The sequence below is a fragment of the Leptinotarsa decemlineata genome, unplaced genomic scaffold (assembly GCF_025532065.1).
Source record: "Leptinotarsa decemlineata unplaced genomic scaffold, Ldec_3_MD MMD2_tig00000505_RagTag_RagTag, whole genome shotgun sequence".
Classification (NCBI taxonomy): Eukaryota; Metazoa; Arthropoda; class Insecta; order Coleoptera; family Chrysomelidae; genus Leptinotarsa; species Leptinotarsa decemlineata.
In genome coordinates, this window is record NW_027412549.1 from 14,374,840 (window position 1) to 14,400,552 (window position 25,713).

The following is a 25,713-nucleotide window of genomic DNA, read 5'->3' on the forward strand; positions in this document are numbered from 1 at the left end:
ATAGACTTCGTGTTTTTTCTAAGTCTGGTACAACTTTCTTTCAATTGATGCAGTAGGGTCTCTAACGATCTTCGTGTATTTTCCTTTCTGAAGCACCTCTTTGACCTTCTGTTCGTAGAGATCAGTATCCATCACAACAGTAGCGTTTCCCTTATCTGCAGGTAAGATCTTGATGGTGTTGTCTCTCAGTAGCCCGTTCAGAGCTCTTCGTTCTCCATGCTGATGTTAGAAGTTGGAACTGGTTCTTGATCTAGCTCTGATTTTCCATCTGAATTTTTCTGCCTCGATCTGATCAATAAGAAAACTGGTGGATTCTACTGCAGTTATTATTTCCAAAGTGGGCACAAATGTTAGTGCAATGGCGAAGTTCAGACCTTTCCTCAACAAAGATTTCTTTATTTCCGTGAGCGGGTGGGAACTCACGTTGATGACGTTGGCGGTTTCATAGTTGTCCTGTTCTCATTCTGTTGTATTGTTCTGTTGTATTGTTTCTTTAAGCACGTGCTTTCAATCTTGGCAAAGATTGGTCCATGATCCTGTTCCAAGGTTTCTCTTCTCATTTCTTCAGAACGTTCTATGGCATCCTGCATCAGAGGTAACCTCTTCCAACGGTGGTAATTAATTTGAGACCGTATTATGCGTTTGGCTCTCTCTCCTGGGATTGGCGATTTCAGCAAAAAACATTTGGGTATGATGTTGTCTGTAGCTTTGTACAAGAAGCTAAGGTGAGTTTCCTCTTTGGTAAGCTTGACCATAGTCTTCTCATATCCTCGGAATAAGTCGCTGGTTCCGGGTCCGTACCTGGCATTCAACGTTTGTTTGAAGGTGGTTCATTAATTTCATTATCCCAAATTTCAATATTTTAAGTTCAAAAAATGAAAGGGGGAGCACGTTAAAGAAGTGCACTGTATATGGTGCTCGTTAAAACCGGTCAATTTTCATTCATTTTCAAGCAGATATAATTCAACTTTTCTCTACATTTTATCAGAGGTATACTATATGAAAAACCATTTTCAAAATTGTAGTTTTTGCGTAGAGGACTATTCAAGCACTTCAACCGTTACCTCATCGCCTCTTATAATGTCTACCGCAGTAGTAGAGGAAACGTCTACTCGTTTGAGTAACTCATTCAAATATTTCAGTAGTGATATTTTATTTTTTTTCTCACAGGTTTCAAATCTATTATTATTTTTTAGACAATGCAAATTCTAACTTGTAATACTCATCAAGGAGCCGTACTCAAACAATCTACAATCAGTAATCATATAGGTTTTCCTAAGGAATGTCATACATGATTGAATTCATGTGTGTACATAACCTCAGTCGGACAATCTGAATGCTACAACTGAAAACAGCAAATATTTTGAAAATATTTCCCTCCAAAATCAAACAACGGTAGCAATGGGGAATTTTTTGTTTTTGAAACTATTCTATAATACATTTTCTGTATAAATATGGATTTGTAGAAAACCAAAACTTTTCTTTTCCTAACAATAATAAGTATTATTAATGACTCATAACGAAACTACCCTACAACAATGATATAATCAGTTAGTTTTGGAAAGTTGCTCTCCACTACATTCACTGTTTCAGTAACGTTCAGTAGTTCTTTCACATGCTTATCTCATATAGTTAGTATTTTCATATTAAAACTTGTATTCAAATAACTTTTTTCCACACACCTTGGACAAGCTTCCAAATGTTTTCATAGTTGATGGGATTCATCGCCTCCCTGTCAATTCTACCTTCAGAAGTTTTTCTGAAATTGGTGAGTGGACTTGCTATCACATGCACTATACCATCAGAACATTCATAATTAGGCCTCAGGATCTTGATGTATCTGTTGTACCATTTCAAATAGTAATCACCTTCTATTCTCACTACCATTATTCTCAGTGGACCAGATTCGGTTTGTAGTTCTATGTCGGTGTAATTTCTGGCTTTTGTCAGAGAATACAACTGTTCTATGGAATACGGTACTTGAGAAATTATCAGATGCCTCCCTAAAATATCGATATCTCTTTCAATCGGTTCCAGGCCATATTTCTTGGATTTAATCCAAGCACTGTCATCAGGAACGAAGTAGGTGAAACTGACGTTTTTACCGGAAAAAATGTTGTTGAATCCAGTTTTAGTCCCCATTTCATAAAATACATCCAGAGACGGATCGGAAGCGATTTTGTCTGATACAGGTAGGTATGGAAACGGTTTCAGTTTTCTACTAAATATTCCCAACGGTTGGGATATCACATGAATAACACCATTCTTTATTGGTATATTCGGAACCACTATCTCTGAAAGGAACTCTCCTGCGCCATAACTTCCTCTAGTCATTCCTTTGACATACAGTTTTTCATTCTTCTCTTCAAATGATAATACTATATAGGCGTAATCGTCGTTCGCTAGGGACTCGTAAGCGAAATTTTTCGGCGTCGGCCTAGTGAATAGAACGTAGAATGGTATGACATGTCCTAATATTGTGTGCTTATTCATTATGTTGAATTTGTGTGCGTCTATGCCCGTGTCTAGTGGAACGAAGTATGTGTAACCGGCATTCTGCTTGAAGACCTGTTGAAGCTTGGTTTCTTGGACTTTGGTGAAGAAGTTGGATACTGTTTTTGAAGCGCCCATATTCCAATTGGAAGGGGACGACAAGAAGTCGTAAGCATTCGGTGTGAAACGTGGTGAAGAAATCATTGGATTCAACATTTCGTCTATCATATGGAGGACCTGAAAATAATGAAGTTTTAATGTCGGTCTCATTTGAAAGTGATTGACTTTCCTTGTCTAATATACCTAATTCGAAATCTTTGAAAGAACAAATAAAATTAGAATGAATAGCTGAAATATCAGTAATGAAAAGCAATAAAAAATACAATAAAGCAAATTGAATAATCAAGATGAAATATGGAAATGACCAACTAAAAGACGAATTCTTTACGCAAGATAAGAAGATGTTAATGAGATAGCCACTTTTACCAGTCACAGCCAACATATATACAGTGTGTCTCACTTCTAATGGAAACACCCCCGTATCTTCCGTAATATTCGAGGTAGAACGATGAAACTCTCTGCACTGATGGAAATGTTCAAAATGCACCTACCACCTGAATGGGGTTGGCCAAAGTGATATACACTGCCCGCCACTCGCGATGGAACACCTCATTTTTACGGTAAAACATATTAGGGGGCAAAATAGGATCAAAACTCCTTCAGATTCGTGATCAGAACTACCAACTTACTACGAATATACTTTTTTCCTGAAAAAATTTCAGTCCTGAAAAATCCGAATTTGTCTCACTTCTTATGGAAACACCCCCGTATCTTCCGTAGTAATTGAAGTAGTTTTTTTTTGTTTTGACATCAAAACGAACGAAATTGTTTAAGAGAAACTCGACTTTTGTTTTCACATCAATAATTTATTTTTTATTTTGTTGTCAGGAAAGTTAATCCTTCTCAATAAGAGAGAAAATGGTAATTTTGTAAGAGGAACGGAAACACGTTATCAGTGAGGTTTTAGGATGGTTAATGTTAGTTTATATTCTCATTTTTCCATTATTTAAAAAAACAAGGTAATTTTGTGGCGAAAAATGTTATGTAGTTCAAAATTCTCTCGAAGTACTATTTTCAAAATCACATTTTCAATTAAAAAACAAAACAATCAATTTCAAATGATTCAACTGTTGACAATTCTATATTTTCGTGCCTTCTATGAAATTTCCCTCCAATCAAACACATTTTTCTATGCGCGTTCTATTATTTCCTCCAACCCTTCTCAGTTCTCTAGGTGTGATTTCTCTACACGCTTGTATAATTCTTGCACGGAGATCTTCCTTATTTGTTGTCCTATCATTATAAACTTCATTTTTCAAGTTTTCCTATAAATAAAAATCCAGTGGAGTTAAATCTGGGGATCGTGGTGGCCATACTACGAGAGGACTATTGGGTCCTATCCATTTCATAGATAGACTTCTATTCAACCAAACCCTTGACATGCCACTATTGTGAACTGGAGAACCATCTAACATCCAAAAGTAGTTCTTCTCACACATCGGAAAATGCATTTTCGAGAAAATCAACGAACATTCGTTGATCGAAAAAAAATGGCCCGATAATATTTTCGTTCAGGATAGTACATCACACATTAACTTTCTGAGATACTTGGTCTCTACAATTCACCACCCAATTAGGATTTTGTTCAGCCCAAAACCTCATGTTTTGGGAAGATACAACACCATTCGTGGTAAAGGTAGCCTCATCACTGTATAAGATATACTTTAAAAAATTCCTGTCATTGAGATAATTTCCCTGCATCCATAAACAATACTCCATACGGCGGATTTCATCTCCTTCGTGCAAAATATGTAAAAATTTGGGTTTGGACGCATGCATTTTATGCCTCTTTAAACACCTCCATATTTTACTGCGGCTCATATTGAGTTGAAGCGATAAGTTTCTCAAACTAATTCTAGGATCACCTTGATAAGCTGCCAATATCGTATCATCATCAATATGATGTTTTACAATTTTTCTGTCCTTTGTTACTTGGCCGGTGCTCACGAATAGATTATATATTTTATGTACAGTTCCAGGGTGTACAGCTACCTCTAGCGGATGAAAGTGTTCACAGCCAAAGCTCAGAATTGTACAGTTTTCGAGATGTGAACCTTTGAGTATATATTTTTTCCATTTTTTGCAGTTTTTGCTCATCAATCGAGAGCTCTCACTTCTGGTTGGGATATAATTTGGATGTTCATCAACTAGAATTAGTTTTACGAATAATCTTCTTCAGTTATAATACATGCCGCCATCGATAATTTTTCATATACTGCTTCACACTATCTCGATAATCTGAGAATGTGGTGCTGTGACATTTTCCTCAGATAGGCTCAAAATGGGTGATAGAATCTCACAGCATCTGTATCTTCCATACCTGAGAGTACTCTCCAGATAGAATGAAGGGGTTCAGGTATTGGAACCGAACTATTTTGCGTCGTAATATGTTTTACCTAAAAATGGGGTGTTCCATCGCGAGTGGCGGACAGTGTATATCACTTTGGCCAACTCCATTCAGGTGGTAGGTGCATTTTGAGCATTTCCATCAGTCTTTATAGTTTCATCGTTCCAACTCTAATATTACGGAAGGTACGGGGGTGTTTCCATAAGAACTGTGACAAATTCGGATTTTTCAGGACTGAAATTTTTTTTAGGAAAAAAATGTAATCGTAGTAAGTTGGTAGTCCTGATCACGAATCTGAAGGAATTTTGAGACTATTTTGCTCCCTAATATGTTTTACCGTAAAAATGGGGATTTCCATCGCGATTGGCGGACAGTGTATATCACTTTGGCCAACCCCATTCAGTTGGTACGTGCATTTCGATCATTTCCATCAGTTCTGAGAGTTTCATCGTTCTACCTCGAATATTACGGAAGATACGGGGGTGTTTCCATAAGAAGTGAGACAAATTCGGATTTTTCAGGACTGAAATTTTTCCTAGGAAAAAATGTAATCGTAGTAAGTTGGTAGTCCTGATCACGAATCTGAAGGAATTTTGAGACTATTTTGCTCCCTAATATGTTTTACCGTAAAAATGGGGTTTTCCATCGCGATTGGCGGACAGTGTATATCACTTTGGCCAACCCCATTCAGGTGGTAGGTGCATTTTGAACATTTCCATCAGTTCAGAGAGTTTCATCGTTCTACTTCGAATATTACGGAAGATACGGGGGTGTTTCCTTGAGAAGTGAGACACATTGTATGGAGTGGTTCGAAACTCTGGCCACTGAAGAAACCCATAAGAAGCTCCGAGTCTAGTTGAGAAACTTCAACGACATTTTCATAGTTTGGAACCATTAGAATAAATCTGTCTGGGGCACATTCAACAAGTTGCACGTGCCTGCCAAATTTCAATTTTTTACTCCTTGTCCTTTAAAAGATTTATAACAAATATTATCTAATTCAAAAAATGAATTCGATTCAATAGTCTTCCTTCAATAAATGCTTAAAATGTCAGGGATACCTGACAGTGACATTGTCATAAAGAAGTTATCAAAAAAAAAGTAAGTAACTGTTAGTCGTTTCACAGTTTGTTGTTCGCCATTAGTAAAATGTCGTACTTAACTGATACACAGAAGATTGAAATTCTAATGATGATTGCTACGGAGATAGGACAAGAACAAGATATTTAGAATTCTTGCAGGAGGACCTAGTTCCAAATTTGGCTATTTTGTTTCCTTGTCCTATAGAAGCTGACGTCCCGAATAGAAACATCTGGTTTCAATAGGACGGCGCGCCTCCTCATTTTGCAAGACCTGTCCGTGAGTACCTGAATGATGTATTACCAGGCAGATGGATTGGCAGAAGAGGACCCTATGAATGGCCACCTAGGTCTCCGGATTCAACACCTTCGGAATTTTTCTTATGGGCTTACTTGAAGAGCAAAGTTTTTAAGATCAAAGCGGCAAATATTGAGGATTCAAAAGAACGAATAAGACAGGAGTGTAGGCTAATTTCCTGCGAAGTAATTAGAAATGTTCAAGACGACTTTCAGTTAAGTTAAGGGTACTGTCAGTAAATGGGCAACATTTGGAACACTTGGTAAAGAATTGAATTCATTTTTTGAATTAGATAATGTTTGTTAAATATCTTTTAAAAGGATAAAAAAATTGAAATTTGACAGGCATGTAGAACTTGTTGTACCCTTCAATAAAAGTCATTAAAAACAGGGTTGTCATTAAAAAAATCGATGACGTCATATCTCATATTTGAGACACACTGTATACTTTTTTCTGCATTAAAATAAAGGCAATTTAAAATACTAATCGAAGTGTCCGAGCATATTTCTGAAAGAAAAAACATCTTTGATTTATAGAAGTTGTTCTATGTTAGATACTCCTACTGTATGTATTTTAATTTTTAATACTTCTCAATCTCATAGAACGTTAACTGGAAGTATTATTTCAATATTACCTGTTGCTTTCCCATATTTCCATCCCTACTCCGTGCTATGTAGTTTGAATTTTCCAAGATGATCTTGGCATTATTAACATAAATCTCATTGCCAGCTCGTGTTACCCATAACGGTGGATTCTCCAATACCACTGTCTCTATAGAATTTGTTCTATTGAGAATGGCCAACGTTTTGATTTCGAAGCTCATATGGTAGAAAGCGACATCAGAGTTGATATCTTCATCCAAATTCCTGAAAGCCTCATTTACAGGTACGAAAACGGTCAACTGCTCATAGTGAAGGTTGAGTTTGGCAACTCTGTTGTTACGTATTAAGTCTCTGAACCCGGTAAATGACGGTTCTTGTTGAATTTTTTGATAAACTGTTTTGTATCTACAAGAGAAAAGAAGTCATTTGTAGTTAGCTGTGGTGTAGATAGTAGAGACTTGCTCCTCCATATCTCGAGGGAATTTATGATGAGGAATGTCTACAAATCTCCCTGAATAACACTATATGATCGAAATACTGCCTACTTATCATTATTAATACCGAGTATTATGTTGATTGCGTCGTGATGCTTCAGGATTCGCAAAAATACTTTTTAACCGTGTCAAGGTGTTTAAAATAACGGTTTGTTGTTTAGATAAAAACTCCAGTAACATTAATTACTACACCAAAGGTTCAAAATAGTGCATCACAAAAACTATCCGATATCGTATAAACTCTCCGAAACCGAGAATGATCTTTCATTTACATAATTATTCTCATACCATCGTATTTACGTCAGGTGTTTCACAAGGATCACATTTGGGGTCACTGTTGTTCAACCTTTTCATTAACGATCCAGTTCGCTGCTTCCATGAAAGTAAAGCTTTGCTTTCTGGTGACGATTTGAAATATTTTGAAATAATTAGAAGCGAGGCCGAAACATTGATTCTACAAAGTGATATAGATTGCCTATTAAACTGGTGTACGCAAAATGGTATGTGTTTCAACGCATTCAAAGCCAAAAATAATTTGAGATATCAGGATTATATAAATCAAATTGTGGAACTTATCCTAAGGTACATATTGGTCAAACTGGCAGAACATTCAGGAATCGCATCCAGGAACATCGTATGAGCTATGTAAATAAGAGAACAAGTTCGTCATTTTCAATTCATATTTCAGAAAAAAATCATACTTTGTACGAAGATTGCAAAATTTCACATATAGTAAATGAAGTTAGAGTAAAGAATTAGTTTTAGGTATGTAATTTACTTCGGAAAATCTATCGTGAAAGCGAAACATATCGCGAAATTTTGAAAATAAAGTTTACGAAGATCAAATCGTTTGCGGTGTAATTTGTGAAATTACATAATATGCAAATAAATTCCGCCTAGTGAAACCAAAAACATTTTCAGTATTGAACTAGCAACACTGTTTTCGTTACAAATTGATCTTAAGTACCCTCTTACCTTTGAGAACAAGCATTTGGACACAAAACTAATACGGTACAACTTATTGTGAATAAATAATAATCCATCATTTGCCTACTTCGTCTGATTTGACCGATTTGTTTTGAATAATATTGATATTTGGACAAGGTTATGACCGAGTTAAATATGATTGCATAATAAACTTTTTTTAACATTACTAGATTATAAATATAGCTGTAGATATGCCGCTGCTATTCAATAAATAATTGTATTATCAATACAAATGTTTTCGTGGTTGTATATTATGTTTGAGGATGAACGATTGAAAGTAAAATTCATGCCTGTCTTCAAGTCATATATATATATATATATATATATATATATATATATATATATATATATATATATATATATATATATATATATATATAAATATCTACATAAGTAATTTTTGATCATTTCCATATTGATTTCAATTTAAGAGCCACCGGTATATATATATATGTATATATATATATATATATATATATATATATATATATATATATATATATATATATATATATATATATATATACAAGGTCCTGCAACAGTGGCGCGGTGTTCCATATCTCTATATAGGAAGCAGATAGGAATCCAATTTTCTATAATATTACCTTATTGCTCGAGCTCGACAAAATAAAAATATTGGCGGTCACACAGGGTGTTCGATTTTTTCTGGGCGGATCCCAACTGTGTCTTTTTAAATGGCAACCTATATTTTTTATCACTTTTTCGGTTTCTTCATAGAAAATAAAATAAACTTTATGTATATCTATTGACGGTTTTCGAGATATCTAGCATGACAGGTTTTTTTTCCAATATTCGTCACTCAGAATATTTGAAATTATAAAGTGGTGCCAAGTCCAGTTGAAATTTTTTTTTGGTCGAATATTCTACATTGGTAACTCTCTCAAACGATATATCTGAAATCGACCTGTGATATACAGGGTATGAAAAACCGCTTGCCAAATATTGTAAATGAAAATTTACAAAATCTTCCTTATATTAAATGGAACACCCTGTATATTATTGATCCATAAGAAGCGCCAACGAAACCTCTACAAATTTCATTAAGTATTCCCTATGGCTAAGTTCAATAGTTTTTCTTAAATGAGCATTTCTTTCGAAAAATGGTCATTTTTTCAAAGCGAAATCCATTTGACGACTGATAAAAATATACGAAAGATATCTTGTTTCAATTTTGTACATAAGAAGGTGTCCAAACAAATATTTTTTAACGAAATAAATGTATGTACCTATCACTTTTTGCTAAATGGAAAATTATTTTTTCATTGGATGCAGAATTTCACTCATAAATCATGCAATATCAAACCAAACAAGTTAAAAGAAAGAAACATTATAAATAACTATTTTTTTCATGTTATTATATTCATTCAGAGCTTGAGTTCTAGATATTCAAATTTGTCAACTGGCAAATTACAAAACTACAAAAGGGAGAGTTTAATTAAGGTTGATAATGAAACTTTTATAAAATATGTTCAACATGTCTTCCATTTTCTTGAATGCAGAGCTGAAGTCTATGTTTGAAAGACTGTTCTACCCTGCGCAAGACAGCTGATGTAATGCTGCGAAAATCATTCGTTATTCTAAGTCGCATATTTTCGGGAGAAGTTGGTGGCTCAACGTAAACCATATTTTTTATGTATCCCCATAAGAAAAAATCTAGTTTCGTCAAATCTGGCGATCTAGCGGGCCACCGTACAGGCCCATTCCGTCCTATCCATTTATTGGGAAATACTTCATTTAGATGATCTCTCACTTCTGCCGAATAGTGAGCAGGTGCACCATCATGTTGTAACCACATTCTATTGCGGAGGTCAAGAGGAATATCATCTAACAAACTTGGTAAATCATTTCGTAAGAAATTGAGATACATTGCACTATTCATATGTCCCTCAAAATAGTATGGACCAATTACATATTCTCCAATGATGCCTCCCCAGACATTTATCGACCACCTATGTTGATAATCCACCTGTCTCAATAAGTGAGGATTTTCTGTCGCATAATAATGGTAATTATGTCGATTTACAAATCCATTTTTATGGAATGTCGATTCATCCGACCATAAAATATTATTGAAAAAATATTCGTTTCGACGAATTTTGTTCATGGCCCAATTGCAAAATCTCACTCTTTTCTCGAAATCAGCATACAGTAGTTCTTGATGTAACTGAACGTGGTATGGATGCAAGCGATGTTTCTTCAATACTCGTTGCACTGATCTCTCACTTATATCCACTATTTCCCCAATTTGTCGTTGACTCCTACTAGGATCTTCTTCAACAGCAAGAAGAACTTGCAATTCATTATCTTCATTAGTAGCTGGCTTGATGCGCTCATGTTTGGAATAATTAATAGATCCAGTTTCAACGAATCGTCCCAAGACCTTTCGGAAAGATCTTTCATCTGGATGCCTTCTATCTGGATACCGTTGAGAATAAATTCTACTTGCCAATAAACAATTCCTGTCTGATTCACCTAATATGAAAATCATATCAATCAAATCACTTTTTGATAACAACATTCTGATGAAATTATACCGACAGTTCAACTTCACGATTGACTAAAAATTTCAATATTCATTTGCAGCCAAATATTTTGTTCTGTCATTTGCCAGACTACTTGATTTCCAATAAATATTTCATTCGCTGAAAGGTTGTTTTAGACCGAAAGAATATGGCACAAATTCCGAGATTTTTGAAATTATTGTAACTATTCAAGAACGTCCACTTTGTGGTGTAATTCGCAACTTGTTTATCTAGCAACAGGTAATTTTAGGAATGGGCGATATTTTAAGGAAAGGGTATTTTTTGTATATTCTTATCAGTCGTCAAATGGATTTCGCTTTGAAAAAATGACCATTTTTCGAAAGAAATGCTCATTTAAGAAAAACTATTGAACTTAGCCATAGGGAATACTTAATGAAATTTGTAGAGGTTTCGTTGGCGCTTCTTATGGATCAATAATATACAGGGTGTTCCATTTAATATAAGGAAGATTTTGCAAATTTTCATTTACAATATTTGGCAAGCGGTTTTTCATACCCTGTATATCACAGGTCGATTTCAGATATATCGTTTGAGAGAGTTACCAATGTAGAATATTCGACCAAAAAAAAATTTCAACTGGACTTGGCACCACTTTATAATTTCAAATATTCTGAGTGACGAATATTGGAAAAAAAACCTGTCATGCTAGATATCTCGAAAACCATTAATATTTTCGAAGTGCAGATATATATAAAGTTTATTTTATTTTCTATGAAGAAACCGAAAAAGCGATAAAAAATATAGGTTGCCATTTAAAAAGACACAGTTGGGATCCGCCCAGAAAAAATCGAACACCCTGTGTGACCGCCAATATTTTTATTTTGTTGAGCTTGAGCAATAAGGTAATATTATAGAAAATTAGATTCCTATCTGCTTCCTATATAGAGATTTTGTTGTCTAGAGATAATTATGATTTGAAATAAGTTTTTCTTGATTTTAATTTTTAATTGTTTAATTAATTAATTGTTTTTAATCGTTTATATTTCGATTGTTTTAATAATTAGTTGAGAAATAAATTTGCTTTTGAAAATCATAATTTACACCTTTAAATAGTTTGGCGATTTTTTTTATTTATTATTTAATTGTTTATTAGTTCAACAATTTGTTATTAACAAATATTGACCAACGTTATATTTTTTCTGAAACAGAAAACATTACAAAAACAGCTATATATAAGTGTGCCATAAAAATTATTGGTTGATTGATATTAGAAAGTATTATAATGAATGAAAAAAAATTCATGACACTTCTTTATATACAGGGTGTCCCTGGATTTCCTCTTTTCCTCTCGGGAATGTATAGATGGGGTCAAAATATCACCAGTACTTCATATAACTTTTTTTCCTAAAATCCTTCGTTACCAAGTAACGGGCCCTCGAAGTTACAAAATGAAAAATGTTTTTCTTTGATAACTTTTCAAGTGAATATTCAAAATCATCCAAATTTTGGTAATTGACTAAACAAATGAATTCCTTCGATGAGCTTTCATGCAGGAGTCAGTTGTTTTGCTACAAAGTCAGGAATGGACTACCCCCGATGGTCCACACCCCAAAACTTTGAAATGACAGATATTTTTCAATATTTTTCAACAAATTAAGGTTACTTGGACAATTTTATGAATAAAAGTACTCGTGTGGAAAGTCGATCGGAGCAACGAGTCTTGATAAAAATGTAGTTTCACTCGACGACATCAAACCTGCTCGTCCACCATTATTTGAAATGAATAATTATCAAAGCAGAAATAATAATGATAACGTTAATTCAACAACATTTATCCTGAGATGTCTACCATTATTCGAAAATATTAGTTTTTAAGGAAAATGGAAATGATAGGTAAAATGTTCATAACGAATTTTTATAATGTAAACACGTTTACCTAACGAAACTCAAGAGCCTCAAGATCAAACAGAAATAAAAAATCCGCTACAGAAACTGCTCGATATGACCACCTTCTCTCTCTATACATTTTCTTAGTCTGCGAAGACACCCTCTCTGTACTTGAAATAGCATTCCAGGGTCGTTTCGTATGGCTTCACAATGTAATGTTATTCTATTCAACAATGCATCTGTTGTGTGAATAGGTGTAGCGTTAACAAGGCTTTTTAGATGCCCCCACAGAAAGAAATCCAATGGATTTAAATCCGGAGACCGCGATGGCCATGAATATGGCCCACCTCTACCAATAAATAATGGTGGACGAGCGGGTTTGATGTCGTCGAGTAGAACTACATTTTTATCAAGACTCGTTGCTCCAATCGACTTTTCACACGAGTACTTTTATTCATAAAATTGTCCAAGTAACCTTATTTTGTTGAAAAATATCTGTCATTTCAAAGTTTTGGGGTGTGGACCATCGGGGGTAGTCCGTTCCTGACTTTGTAGCAAAACAACTGACTCCTGCATGAAAGCTCATCGAGTCAATTACCAAAATTTGGATGATTTTGAATATTCACTTGACAAGTTATCAAAGAAAAACATTTTTCATTTTGTAAATTCGAGGGCCCGTAACTTGGTTACGAAGACTTTTAGGAAAAAAAGTTATATGAAGTACTGGTGATATTTTGACCCCATCTATACATTCCCGAGAGGAAAAGAGGAAGTCCAGGGACAGCCTGTATATATATATATATATATATATATATATATATATATATATATATATATATATTGATTGAAGACAAAATGAGAAAAACCAAGAAAGTATCTGATAAAAATAGCTGCGTAAACGCAAGCGAAACATAAGTGGAACCACCTATTGGTGTGACATCCAAGTCAACTTGCCAAGTTTTTATGTCAGTGTTGGTGGTTTGACCAATCAGCCGACAACTGCGGTAGCAGAAATTTGGGAAGCTAACCTGAAATGCCATCGGAAAACGAATCCGCATGTTTCTAGAAATGATATGAAATCTAGAAAGGTTAATGCAGTCAAGCTGCTGGAAAAAAAACTTGGCAAGTTGACTTGGGTGTCACACCAATAGGTGGTTCCACTTATGTTTTACGCGACAAGCGTAAAAGGGAACAAACCGCGGACATGTGTTTTTGGCTATGAGCTTCATTCAGTACAAAGATGGGCAACACCGGCTTGCCGAAAACAGAAAACAGCACATATAAACGGAGTCAACAACAGAAGCCTACCGCACATTTGTGGTTCCAGTTAAGAGACCAAGAATTTCTAGGATACCCTTAACATTGACACGGAGGCAACTGCAGCTACCTGCATGTACACATTCGATAACATTTATATTGATACTGATATACATATATATATAGATTCATATCCTGGACACGGAAGTCATTTTTGTATACGTTTTGTTGATAATATATAAACTTTCAATCATTTAATAAAGGTTACCAGACAATTTTTTTTGGTTGAAGATAAGAAACAAATACATAGTTCAGATATTTTTCACAACCTTCTTTCTAAAATATCTTCATCTGATGATCCCCGATTTATTCGGATATATTTTCACTCTTTCAATAATTTTTTGGCTCGCCCGATATCGTGCCATCTTTTCAGTGTGTGATATATTTAAAATTAGCCTACCGACGTCACTGTATTTTTCACTTCATGCTGTTTCAGTGAGAATTCAGGAACGAATCTAGCAAGTTTGGATGGAAATTTACCAATTTTTCGAAAGAGTCGAAGTGACAATGAATTAGTGTCGTGTTATTGGTTATTGACTGAAACGGTTGGACTTGTGTGCGATTGAAAGTTCAACTAATGATCACAGTCTCAAAATTCAAATAATTAACAAAGAGTGCTGAATACTTATCTCGTTATACATTGTGCCAATTGATGGGTTTCAGTTCATGAAATGTGGAAATTTTAACTTCAATATGATAACGGTACCCATAGGGCTTCACAGCCCTTATTTTTCTTCGCATAGTGATGCTTCGTACATAGAAAAGAAAGTTGTGAGTATCATTTTATTTTTATTATTTTGCCAACAATTTATTTCTCTTAATTTTTGATGTAAATCTTGATAGATAAACAAAAAAATGTCTCATGTTCCTGTGGATATCATACCCGTATTTCATGACAGAAGTCATGATTAAAGAAGAGACAATCTGGACTGGCAGGTCGTAGTCAAATGAAACCTGAAGCACCAAACGTTTCGCGTTACTGCGACATACATCATCAGTTATATATGCATTGACTACGAGGATGAGTTTGACGACAGCAACGACTTCGTTCGTTATATTTTTCTACTGCTTGATTCCTCGAGTGGATGTTTTTTGAACACCTGAACAAAATATATAGTCAAGTCTTTCTTGGTCTTCCTTCAGTCCCTCCTACCGAAACAATTATTGTGTTGAACTTTTTCTACGTCGGAGTTTCGCAAATTGACTGAAAGAACAGAATATCGTTCAAAAACTCTCAGTTTTATGGGAGGAGTGCCAGTGTTTTTGTAGAATTTGAAAACACCCAGAGTGAAAATACTCATAAAATAAAGAGAAACCTCGCCCACTTTCTGAGATTCTCTAGAGTTCTACTCAAGAGTATTATTTTCGACACTGAGTCACCAATAAGATGAATTGCCTGTTTTTGTAGCATTCTGAAAACTTCAGTGTTTTGGGTTGAGAACCGCTGATCATTATAAAGGAACATGCTGATGTGCGCATAAAAATTCTTAGAAATTCCGGGGCGGATTAAAGTTTTGGTAAGGTTTTGAAAATGCTTTTGGAAGAGTAAATCAGTTTCTTAGATGTGTATATCATGGTTTATTCGAAATCAATTTCATGCGTGCTTTCGAAGCAACCAGACAAATAAAGCTTAAAAATGAATTTCTGATGATCTGGTTGATTCTGATTGACTTACTGATAGTAATTGATCGTTTAATGACGTTTACTATTTGTTATTATTGTGGGTGAAGTGATACTTTACTATTTAAATAATTTGCTACAGCTCTGACTCGAAATTCTTTCCTTGAAGTGAAAGCAGTTCTAAGGACACTCCTTTATTCTTCGTAACTTTGTTATTAGTAAATATTTCTTCCACTACATCTGTTTCCTAATTAGTAATTTAGGGAAGAAGTCCACCACCTTCATTGGAATTCTGATTAACTGACTGTTTATTATCGTCAATGTGGTTCTTTAGACTATATTCGAAATCAATTGATACGTCTCTGATTCGAAATGCCGCCCTTGATGGAAAAGCTGTTCAAAGCACCTAAACCAGCTTCCTGTTTTAAAACTTAGAAGGATAGTGCATCACCTCGATCTGAAATCTCATAAACTCGACAGTAACTGACTGATTGTTTTCTTTTGACATTCACAATTCGATATAATTGTGGGTAAAATGAAATGAAATGGTCCTGTAGACTTCTGATATTTGAATCATTTGCTAGAGTTTTCACTCGAATTCCTTCTTGATGGGAAATCACTTCCAAGGACACTCTATTTCTGGCAATTGCAAGAAAACTCTCCTGCTACACCAGTTTTCTGATTCAAAAATTGAATAGCCAGCACCATCATAAGGGAAAAGGTATTTCTTGCCTTCCTCAGTCATGGAAAAATACTTAAGTATATTCAATGCCATTTTTTTGACTTTTTATTTTAGGGTCCTTTTGTTTGAATACCATGGAGTTGTTCCTGCATACCTCTGACTTTCGATCTGAGTAAGATCAATTTGAGTTCTTTCACTAGCAACACAATATGCCAATGGCGCCGGCGTATGGGTTTTCACTCAACCTAGTAACCCCTGACACGGTACTTGGAGATATGGTATCAATCAGAACTTCACCGTTGAGTCAGCTTCGGGCTTGTTCTCACTCTATTCGTGCCTCATACATCGTGTTCTTGGGAATCCTGCCTTACAGATATGACTACCATCAGTTTCGGTTATACTTTGTTAGTTCTTCTGTAATGGCATCTTACATATATTTCGACTTTTGGTATTATCATTAGGAACAGCCGTTTCAATAATATATATGTATGTTTATGCACTGCTCTACTTTTGTTTTCGAATGAAAATGTTTGAAAAAATTCACTGTGATTGCAAGCTATTCTCTGGAATTGCAACAAATCATCTGGCTTCATCCAAACCTATAGTTGAGTGAGTGATCTTCTTTCAACTCTCTTATTCCTGGAATAGGTCAAATTCCATATTGAAGAAAAAAGTCCTCTATCTCGTGAATAGACCAGAATGAGTTCTGTTGCTAGCCCATTTTCCAAGTTTCCATCCGAAGCTTTTCACAAATATTTAGTGGCATTTAAATAACCAAAGGAAACTTCAAAGATCGTACTCCTCTGTTTAATACAGTTTTCTACTACTTTTATCTTCATTGAGTCGGGCCTTATTCCATCCTTTGAGATGAAAGGAGATCTACTTGCTTTTGAAATATCGAAGACTCACTTCATGTGAGTAGTATTTTTGTGAATACAATTAAGACAGGTGGTCATCAAATTTGTATCTATTAACGAATACGTGAATCAAATAAACCAGGCAAGACTTCGACATCAGACTCTCTGAGAGCTCTTCAAAATTAGTTGGAGCATAGGTATTTTCCTTATTGTCGCACTTATGATACACCTTTGGTGTAGTAATGAATATTACTGGAGTTTTTTCCCAACACCAAATCGTTATTTTCAACACCTCGACACGTGTTTCGAACACCCAGTGATCATCTTCAAAGAGGATGATTAAACTGGTAACTAACGCGAAGCTAACGCTATTCATGCTATATAGATATTCCATAGTGGTAAACCATCCGGGTGTACCATCCATACAGGTATACCAACCTAAATTAATTTTACGATTTTGCCTTATCTATTATTTTACAATATATGTTTAACTGTTATAACTGTATGTAAAACAATTTTCAGCTATATAAAAAGTTATTTCACTATATTGCCTATCCAAATTTATTTTTGCAATGTGTCATTATGTAGTAATCAGTAAACCCAACAATATTATTTCAACAATCTATATAGTATGCTCTTTGGTATAGGTCCGTCATCGTTATTCATAATATTATTGTGTTTACTTATTTCTACACTCTCATAGGCATCTAGTTGCCTGTTGTTGTTAACTTGTCTAACTAATCTTAATGATCTGAAGTCTATGGAATGGAACTTCCAAAGTTCCTCGTATATTGGTAGTATGGAACTGAGATGTATTTATCTTGGTTTTTGTCCTTTCTGAAAGTCGAGATTTCGTTCATTTTTAACCTTAACCTTTTTCTTCCTTATTATGTCATCTACAATACCCCTCGAGAAACCGTTAGTGGCTGCTATTTCCTGTATTGTGCGTCTTTCTTTCGTGAACCTATCATGTGTTAGAGGGAAAGTCAAAAGACAATGCATTAAAAAATTCAACCCAGCACGTTTGTGCTGTCCAGGGATGTGAACTGTCAGGAATATACCTGTACGTGCTTGTTTCTTTTCTAAATATATCGTACTCTAACCCTTCATATTGGCTCCTCATTACCAAAACGTCAAGAAATGGTAGTTGTCCCTTATTTTCAAACTCTACGTGAATTTTATTGATGGAAATCTATTATTTAAAAAGGAAACAAAGTCCTCAATATTCGATTTTTTTGTATCGAATATCGCGAAAATATCATCCACATACCTTAGCCAAATCCTAGGAAAATACATCGACTTTTCTTTGGTTTCTAACGGTTTCTCGAGGGGTATTGTAGATGACATAATGAAGAAGAAGTTTAGGTTAAGAATGAACGAAATCTCAACTTTCAGAAAGGACAAAAACCAAGATAAATACATCTAAGTTCCATACCACCAATATACGAAGAACTTTGGAGAGATTTTCAAGGAACTAGGTATGAAGGTGGTTTTAAAAACAAGTCATACACTACATATCCTTTTGGGAAGTCCAAAAGACAAAGTCGAGAATTCGGAAAAGTCTGGAATTAACGAAATTGAATGTAAGGACTGCGATGCAAAATATTATGGACAGACAAAAAGATCTATTGAAGTGAGATATAAGGAACACATAGCACACTTAAAATATGGAAGACCTGAAAAATCAGCAGTCGCCCATCATATTTTGCAACAAAACCATTCCATAGACTTCAGTTCATTAAGATTAGTTAGACAAGTTAACAACAACAGGCAACTAGATGCCTATGAGAGTGTAGAAATAAGTAAACACAGTAATATTATGAATAACGATGACGGACCAATACCAAAGAGCATACTATATAGCTTGTTGAAATAAAATAATATTGTTGGGTTTACTGATTACTACATAAGGACACATTGCAAAAATAAATTTAGATAGGCAATATTGTTAAATCAATTTTTATATAGCTGAAAGTTGTTTTATATACAGCTATAACAGTTAAACATATATTGTAAAATAATAAATAAGGCAAAATTGTAAAATTAATTTAGGTTGGTATACCTGTATAGGTGGCACACCTAGATGGTTTACCTGTATGGGATACCTATATAGCATAAATAGGGATAGCTCGCATTAGTTTCTAGTTTTAATCTTCCTCTTTGAAGATGATCACTTGGTGATCGAAACACGTGTCGAGGTGTTAAAAATAACGATTTGGTGTTGGGAAAAAACTCCAGTAATATTTGTTATTGTCGGAGTAAACGTCGGTTCTGTTATTGAAAACCTGTTAATAACTATATTGCCTGCCTCTGCGTTTGTTTTATTTCTTTTTTCTACACGTAGAGGACATTTCTATTACTTTCGCTAATCCATCTGCAGAGGCCATAACTGTAACAACTTCGCTTTCCGAACTCGTTTTCACTTCAACTTCACCTACTACACACTAGTTATTTCCATCTGAAAACTTTGGCTGATTTAATGCAACTGATGGACTGATCGTCCCACCCAGAGCACAATCACCGTATGCCATTGTCAACATTTTAAATGTTTTTGAACAAATAATTCCATTTTTCACACAGCGATTAACGCATATTCTTTGATCTATTTTTTTCCATAGCTGAAAATCGCCGAACACGAAAAACACTTCTAACTTTAATTTTTTGAACAGCCCACGTATACTTACTTTGGATATTTCAGGAAATGCTGATCGCAAACCTTTCCCAGTAGTCTGATGTTATTTTGACCACCCACCCAGTACACATTATAGTTAAGTTTGTTTTTATTCTCATGCATTAGCTGAAGGCTACTCGTCAGCTGTGTTTACTCGAATCTTCTTATTGATGACATCCTTGAAAATATTATTTTTATCTTTGGATAATGTTTTCGTTCGCCTCTACAGAAATGATCTTTGGACTTCACATTCAAATGAAATTTGACGATTATATATTACGAAATACGTCTTTTGTTTCTCGATAAAAAAGTAACCAATGCCCTTCAAACGACGTATTTTTCTGCATCTTCATGATTAGTGATCTTTTGGGAAATGTGAGTGGTTGAAAGAAGATGAAAAAGTGAAATACCAGAGCCTTTCTTTCCAAAAAACTAATCACTTCCAAAAATATACACCTTTCAATTTAAACAAGATTCCTGTGGCTGGGATTGAATCAAATGAGCGAATGAACGTCATTACGTACTGTCATCTATCAAATGAGTAGATTCAACTCATTCATGAGTTGAGTAATTCTTACAGTGTTATTCCGATTTGGTGCTGAGAGGCGATACGGCACGTGTCTTATGCCGAAACATCGGCATAAGCCTGCGATGGAAATGATTCATGAATATTTTCCAAAATCGATCAGTGAGATACACTTGGCCAAGTTGAACTGAGAGCATTGGTCTATTTTTGGTCCATGATTCCTCAATTCAACAGCTGATCCTTGGTTCATTGCCATTCACCTCTAGTACCAAATTAACAAATTAGTTTAAATATTTTCAATTCCCAAACTTCCAAGTGCAGAATGCAGTTGATTCATAAAACGAGTTGAAAATGCAAGGTGAACAATTCTTCATAAATGTTGTGAAAACTATTTTCCGAGTTTTTTGGTCGTGGTGACTAAGCCCAACCAGCAAAATTGTTTTATAATTTCATGGTGCTGCAGCAGTTTTATTTTTTTGGTATTTTATAATCACTTCCGAAATGATAATTGATTGTATTAGACGAGCCGTGAACCTAATACAGTTGTAGGCAATAAGCGTGTTTTATAAATTTTTCATAGAAACGTTAATAAAATAAAATTAATAAACATGGTTTGAAAAATACGCTTTTAAAGAACATCGAACTAAAAAGTTAAAAATATTTTTTTTTTAAAACAAGCTTAATATACTAACGATCGAAAAATACTAGTATTATTGTGAAAAAAGCGAGGGCGCTATATGTACAAAAAATATGATACAAAGCGCATACGCTTTTTCCACAATTATACTGGTATTATTCGTTCGTTATTGTTTTGAGTTTATTTAAAAAAATATTTTTCAGTTCGATGTTTTTTAAAAGCTTGTTTTTTAGTCTTTTGAAATTATATTTATGAAATATTTAAGTAACTGAATTTTTTAGGTGTACATTTTACGATAACTTTTTTATTGTTGATATCCATATTCTGTTTTGCTTTCTAATAATCGAATTAGATTTTAAAATGTATATTTCGTTTCGTTCAATACTTTTTTCTGTACTAAATCACGGGTAATTGAAAATATTTAAATATCTGAACATTTTATCTGTAGTACAAAATTTCGCTAACACTTAATTCTCAAAATCTATTACGAAATTATCACAGAAACGTTTTTACTTTTAACTATATATATAGTATAACTATATTTCTGTAGAAGAAAATTGTTTTGTAGCAGTTTTATAGCACTTTTCAGCGAGGTTTTATTTTTTTTTATAAAACTATTTCAAGATTATTTTATAACCTTTCAAACACAATTTTGTTTTCAATACCATATTGTCATTTTAATGATAATTTCGCAACTATTTTATAGTATGGTATATTTACTACAAATCCAGAACAATAATATAACTGTCATGAAATCAAATTGCTTCCGCTAATAACAATAATAATATCGTTTATTATGCATAAAAATACATTTATACATAAAAGGAAAAGGGTTAGCCAAAGGCTATCTTCCACCCTTCCCAAAAATTATACAGTAGGTATAAGAAAATAATTATAAAACATACTTATTTAGTGTCATAACAATGATAGAGAAGAGAAAAAATAATACAGCATCTAGTTGCTAATAACTCTTAATTTTCTTTAACATTATTTTGGTCAATTTAACAATTTCATTGCACTACCGTACATTGAATTTTAAATCTTTTAAATTAGCACTGAGCAGTAAGCATCTGTGATTTTATTTCTTTCTTAAATTGATGAATATTATGATTTGAAAGGGGTAAAATTTCATTCAGATAGGAAGGGGCTATATAAGAAAAACATCCTTGAAATTTGGAAGTATGGTGTCTAGGTATGTTGAATGACTTAATTCTCAAATTGACCATATGTATGTCAGAATGCCTGCTTAGTAAACTATATAAATAACTACGTGTTTTAGTTTGAAGCAACTTAAACAAAAACATTTTATCAAATATTGGACTCTGTACCTCTCATTCAGCTTCTTCATTTTTAACAAAAATGGGGTGACATGTTCACCATATGGTATACAGTATACGAATCGCATGCAAGCATTTTGTATACGTTGTAACTTCTGCTTGTTATATTGTGGCAAAAATTGTAATACAGCGAACAACAATACTCGATATGGGGGTAAATAAGAGTTTTAACTAACCTGAGCTTCATTTCTTCTGATAACTGATACTTGAATTTATATAGCGATTTGAGTTTAAAGAATGATACTTTGAAAATGTTTGTCACATGTTCGTGGAAAGACAAAGAGCTATCTATGGTTACGCCAAGATTTTTAGCACTGTCTACCCAGTCAATGTCTGCGTTATCGACAGTGAGCCTAAAGTTACACTGACTTTCTACTATTTGTCTTTGATACCCTATGCATAAGGCCAAATTTTTATTCGGATTGATTTTCAGTCCATGATTCTCCGAGTATAGGAATGTTTTGTGCAAATCTGTGTTTATATTGGCCACGCAACTTTCTGTATCGGTGTTATGAGAAGACAAATATAGCTGTATATCATTTGCGTATGGATGTGCTTGACAATGTGATAAGAAAGTAGGGTAATCAAAAATAAACACTGAAAAAATCAAGGGTCTTAAAATACTTCCCTGCGGTACACCTGAGATTGTTTTTTTTGGGATGACCATGAGTAATCATCCAGTTTGACTCTCTGTGATCGGCCTGTGAGATAGCTGGTCATCTATTTAAGAGAAATGTCATCGAATCCTATAAACTTGAGCTTGCTGATGAGTTAATCGAAATCAAATAAATCGAAAACTTTACTTTGATCAAGCAGTACTAAAATGGTGACTTTTGACCCACTATATATATATATATTTGCTGTCGCCAAGAATGAAATGCAGCATTTATGAAGAACCAGCTGACATTGATTTTAGAGTTCGTGTAATGAAGTATAATTTGTCAGTTTTATTTGACTAATGTCCCAATAACTATATATTTAATAACGTCTTGTAATATTGGTCACTGGAAAAAAAATCAGAAAAGTGGTTCATTTCAGACGACGACCCACATAACCTAGTGCTTCAATTTTGTTCTTGCTAAATACAGGAAAAGGTTATTGCTGTTTGAAATCCGCCGATTTAAATGGAGTACCATGTTTATATACACTTAAATTACTAGCTCAAAACTCCTTCGAAAACTCCTTCAAACATCCCAACAGATGATATTTATACAAACAATACGTGAGAAATCCTATCTTCATTATTATAGAAATCTATAGCTTCAAAAGTAGTCCGACTCTGCCGCAATACCATCATTCCTAGAACTGTTTCTCAACAGTTTCATAGAGAAACATATAAGCTAAATTACGTTGAAACTCTTGCTATTGATAACAAATTATTTCATAGAACGACGCCATTTTAAAATGGTAGCAATTCGGAATACTAACATTAGATGAGTTATAATATGAAATACTGCACATATAATGATATTTACAGATGATAAGTACATGAATATCATAAGATTATATTATTTAGAACAAACATAGCTAATTTGCGACTATAAAATTAATACGTCCACAGAGTGAAGTTTTGTATAATTAATAATTTTTTTCAAAAATTTAAATAAACGAGTGGGCACCTCAATTTTACTAATAATAAATAGGCTATATATTCGTCAATAAAATTTCATTCGTAGGTGAAATATCAATCTTTAAAGCACAAACAATATATTTAACAGTTTTGTAAGTACAAAAGTGGAATTATTTAAATGACCCTCACGTTTCTATTTGTTAGTTTTTAGTTGGTCCTAGTGTCCAATACAAAATTACTTCTTACGCCTTTAAGAAAATATTTTGAACACTTTTGTATTCAATCGTTATCGTTTTAGACTGCATTATATTTCATTAAACTCACTCGGAATTAGTAAAAAACTGTTATAAAATTGTATTTCAATCATTTTATAAGATTCTTCACGAATAGTGTTGGAAGGTTTTTATAATAACTGCCGAAATGTTTATAAAACTGTTTTGTAGTGTTTGTGAAAGGCATTACAAAATATTGGAAAAGAATATATTGAGGATTTTCTATTTATAGCTGTTTTACAAACACATTGAAAATATTTCTGGGAGAAATACAGTTTTATAATTTGTTTCTCCGAAACATTTTCATAATCATTATAAAATATAAAATTGTTACTTGGGAGAACACCACTAGTACGTCGCCAAGGCCTAACTTCTCTTTGAACACAATAGAAATTGTCGGCTAGAATAAACCGACAAATGAACAATGAAATTACTACTCAAGAGTATTTAGAGACGCAATAGAAAGTCAAAAACAGAGAGATACTCTTACTAGGTAAGAAAAGGGTATAAACAACAATAAAATTTACCTGTTTTCAAAGATACAAAGTTACCTCATTGCCTTTGATAATGTCTACCGCAGTAGTAGACAAAACGTCTGACATAAATATATGCAGACTGCTGTGAAAAAACCGGAATTCACACGGTTATCTCCGGTCGTGAAAGTTTACATTCTTTGATCTTTGATCAATTCTTGATTATTGTCTAAATGAAGTATAAAAAAGTCCTTACTTTGAATTCGAGAAATTTCTGACATGAACTGATTTGAATACGAATATTCAACGTGATTCATTCCTTCGTCGATCTATCAGAAAGTTGGGCATGAAATTAGTGAATGATACTTCATAATTAATCGTGACAGCGGGAACAGAACCAAACTACTTGGCAAGAGCTCTGTCGACATTCCAAAAAACAACACATGTTGAATGAAAAACGAACGTTATTCTCTGGACTTTGGAATCAGTTGTATTCCTGGATTAATTTTTCATATGTGCTAGCTATACCGAGTGTTTCAATTATGAGGGAACTGATTTTACCACTACGAGACACGTCTGTTATGCAGCAACATTTTTTGGGTTTCGACAACAATCTAGTATGAATATTATTGGAGTTTTATTCCAACACCAAACCGTTATTTCAACACCACAACACGTGTTTCGATCACCAGATGATCATCTTCAAAAGGAAGATTAAACTAAATTTAGGTGCAATGTTGTCGTTGTTTATACCTCTGCTGTTGTCCTCTGCTGAGTATCTGCGTTTTAATTGTATTAAAATCAATTTCACAATTTTGCCTTATATACTAATCATCTACGCTCTCATTGGCATCTGAATGCCTGTTTGTGTTAACTTGTCTAACTAATTTTAATGAACTAAAGTCTATGGAATTGTTTTGTTGCAAAATATAATGGGCGA

General features: G+C 34.0%; 2 protein-coding genes across 5 annotated transcripts in view; one reads left to right on the plus strand and one right to left on the minus strand.

Annotated features, from left to right (window-relative positions):
- The window catches only part of plx (PTB_TBC1D1_like and TBC domain-containing protein plx), a 160,813-nt gene that overhangs the window by 85,876 nt on the left and 49,224 nt on the right, over nt 1-25,713 (plus strand). Inside the window, exon 1 of one of the 2 annotated variants that reach the window (XM_074174025.1) lies at nt 14,554-14,899. The exons of the other annotated variant lie outside the window; for it this stretch is intronic. Coding sequence (XP_074030126.1) covers nt 14,795-14,899 — 105 coding nt within the window. The 5' untranslated portion in view covers nt 14,554-14,794. Of the gene's footprint in view, nt 1-14,553; nt 14,900-25,713 lie in introns of those variants that run through there. 2 annotated transcript variants of the gene reach the window in all.
- On the minus strand, nt 1,137-25,170 carry LOC141481804 (fasciclin-1). 3 transcript variants are annotated; one of them, XM_074174029.1, is made up of 3 exons: nt 25,030-25,170; nt 6,972-7,344; nt 1,137-2,730 (listed from the first exon to the last, which is right to left on the minus strand). In XM_074174029.1, the coding sequence occupies exons 2-3, from the start codon at nt 7,158-7,160 to the stop codon at nt 1,660-1,662; spliced, it is 1,260 nt and encodes a 419-aa protein (XP_074030130.1). In that variant the 5' UTR covers nt 7,161-7,344; nt 25,030-25,170; the 3' UTR covers nt 1,137-1,659. The 3 variants fall into 3 exon arrangements, with proteins under 3 accessions (XP_074030130.1, XP_074030129.1, XP_074030128.1); XM_074174028.1 differs by lacking the exon at nt 25,030-25,170 and adding an exon at nt 19,972-20,106; XM_074174027.1 differs by lacking the exon at nt 25,030-25,170 and adding an exon at nt 8,409-8,566.

Excerpts from the sequence above, each read along its gene's own strand:
- LOC141481804 (XM_074174028.1), bottom strand. The coding sequence starts at position 20,081 with ATGCATGAGAATAAAAACAAACTTAACTATAATGTGTACTGGGTGGGT. Across the intron at positions 7,345-19,971 it reads CATTTCCTGAAATATCCAAA|ATACAAAACAGTTTATCAAA; the intron begins GTAAGTATACGT and ends TTTCTCTTGTAG. Across the intron at positions 2,731-6,971 it reads GAAATATGGGAAAGCAACAG|GTCCTCCATATGATAGACGA; the intron begins GTAATATTGAAA and ends CATTATTTTCAG.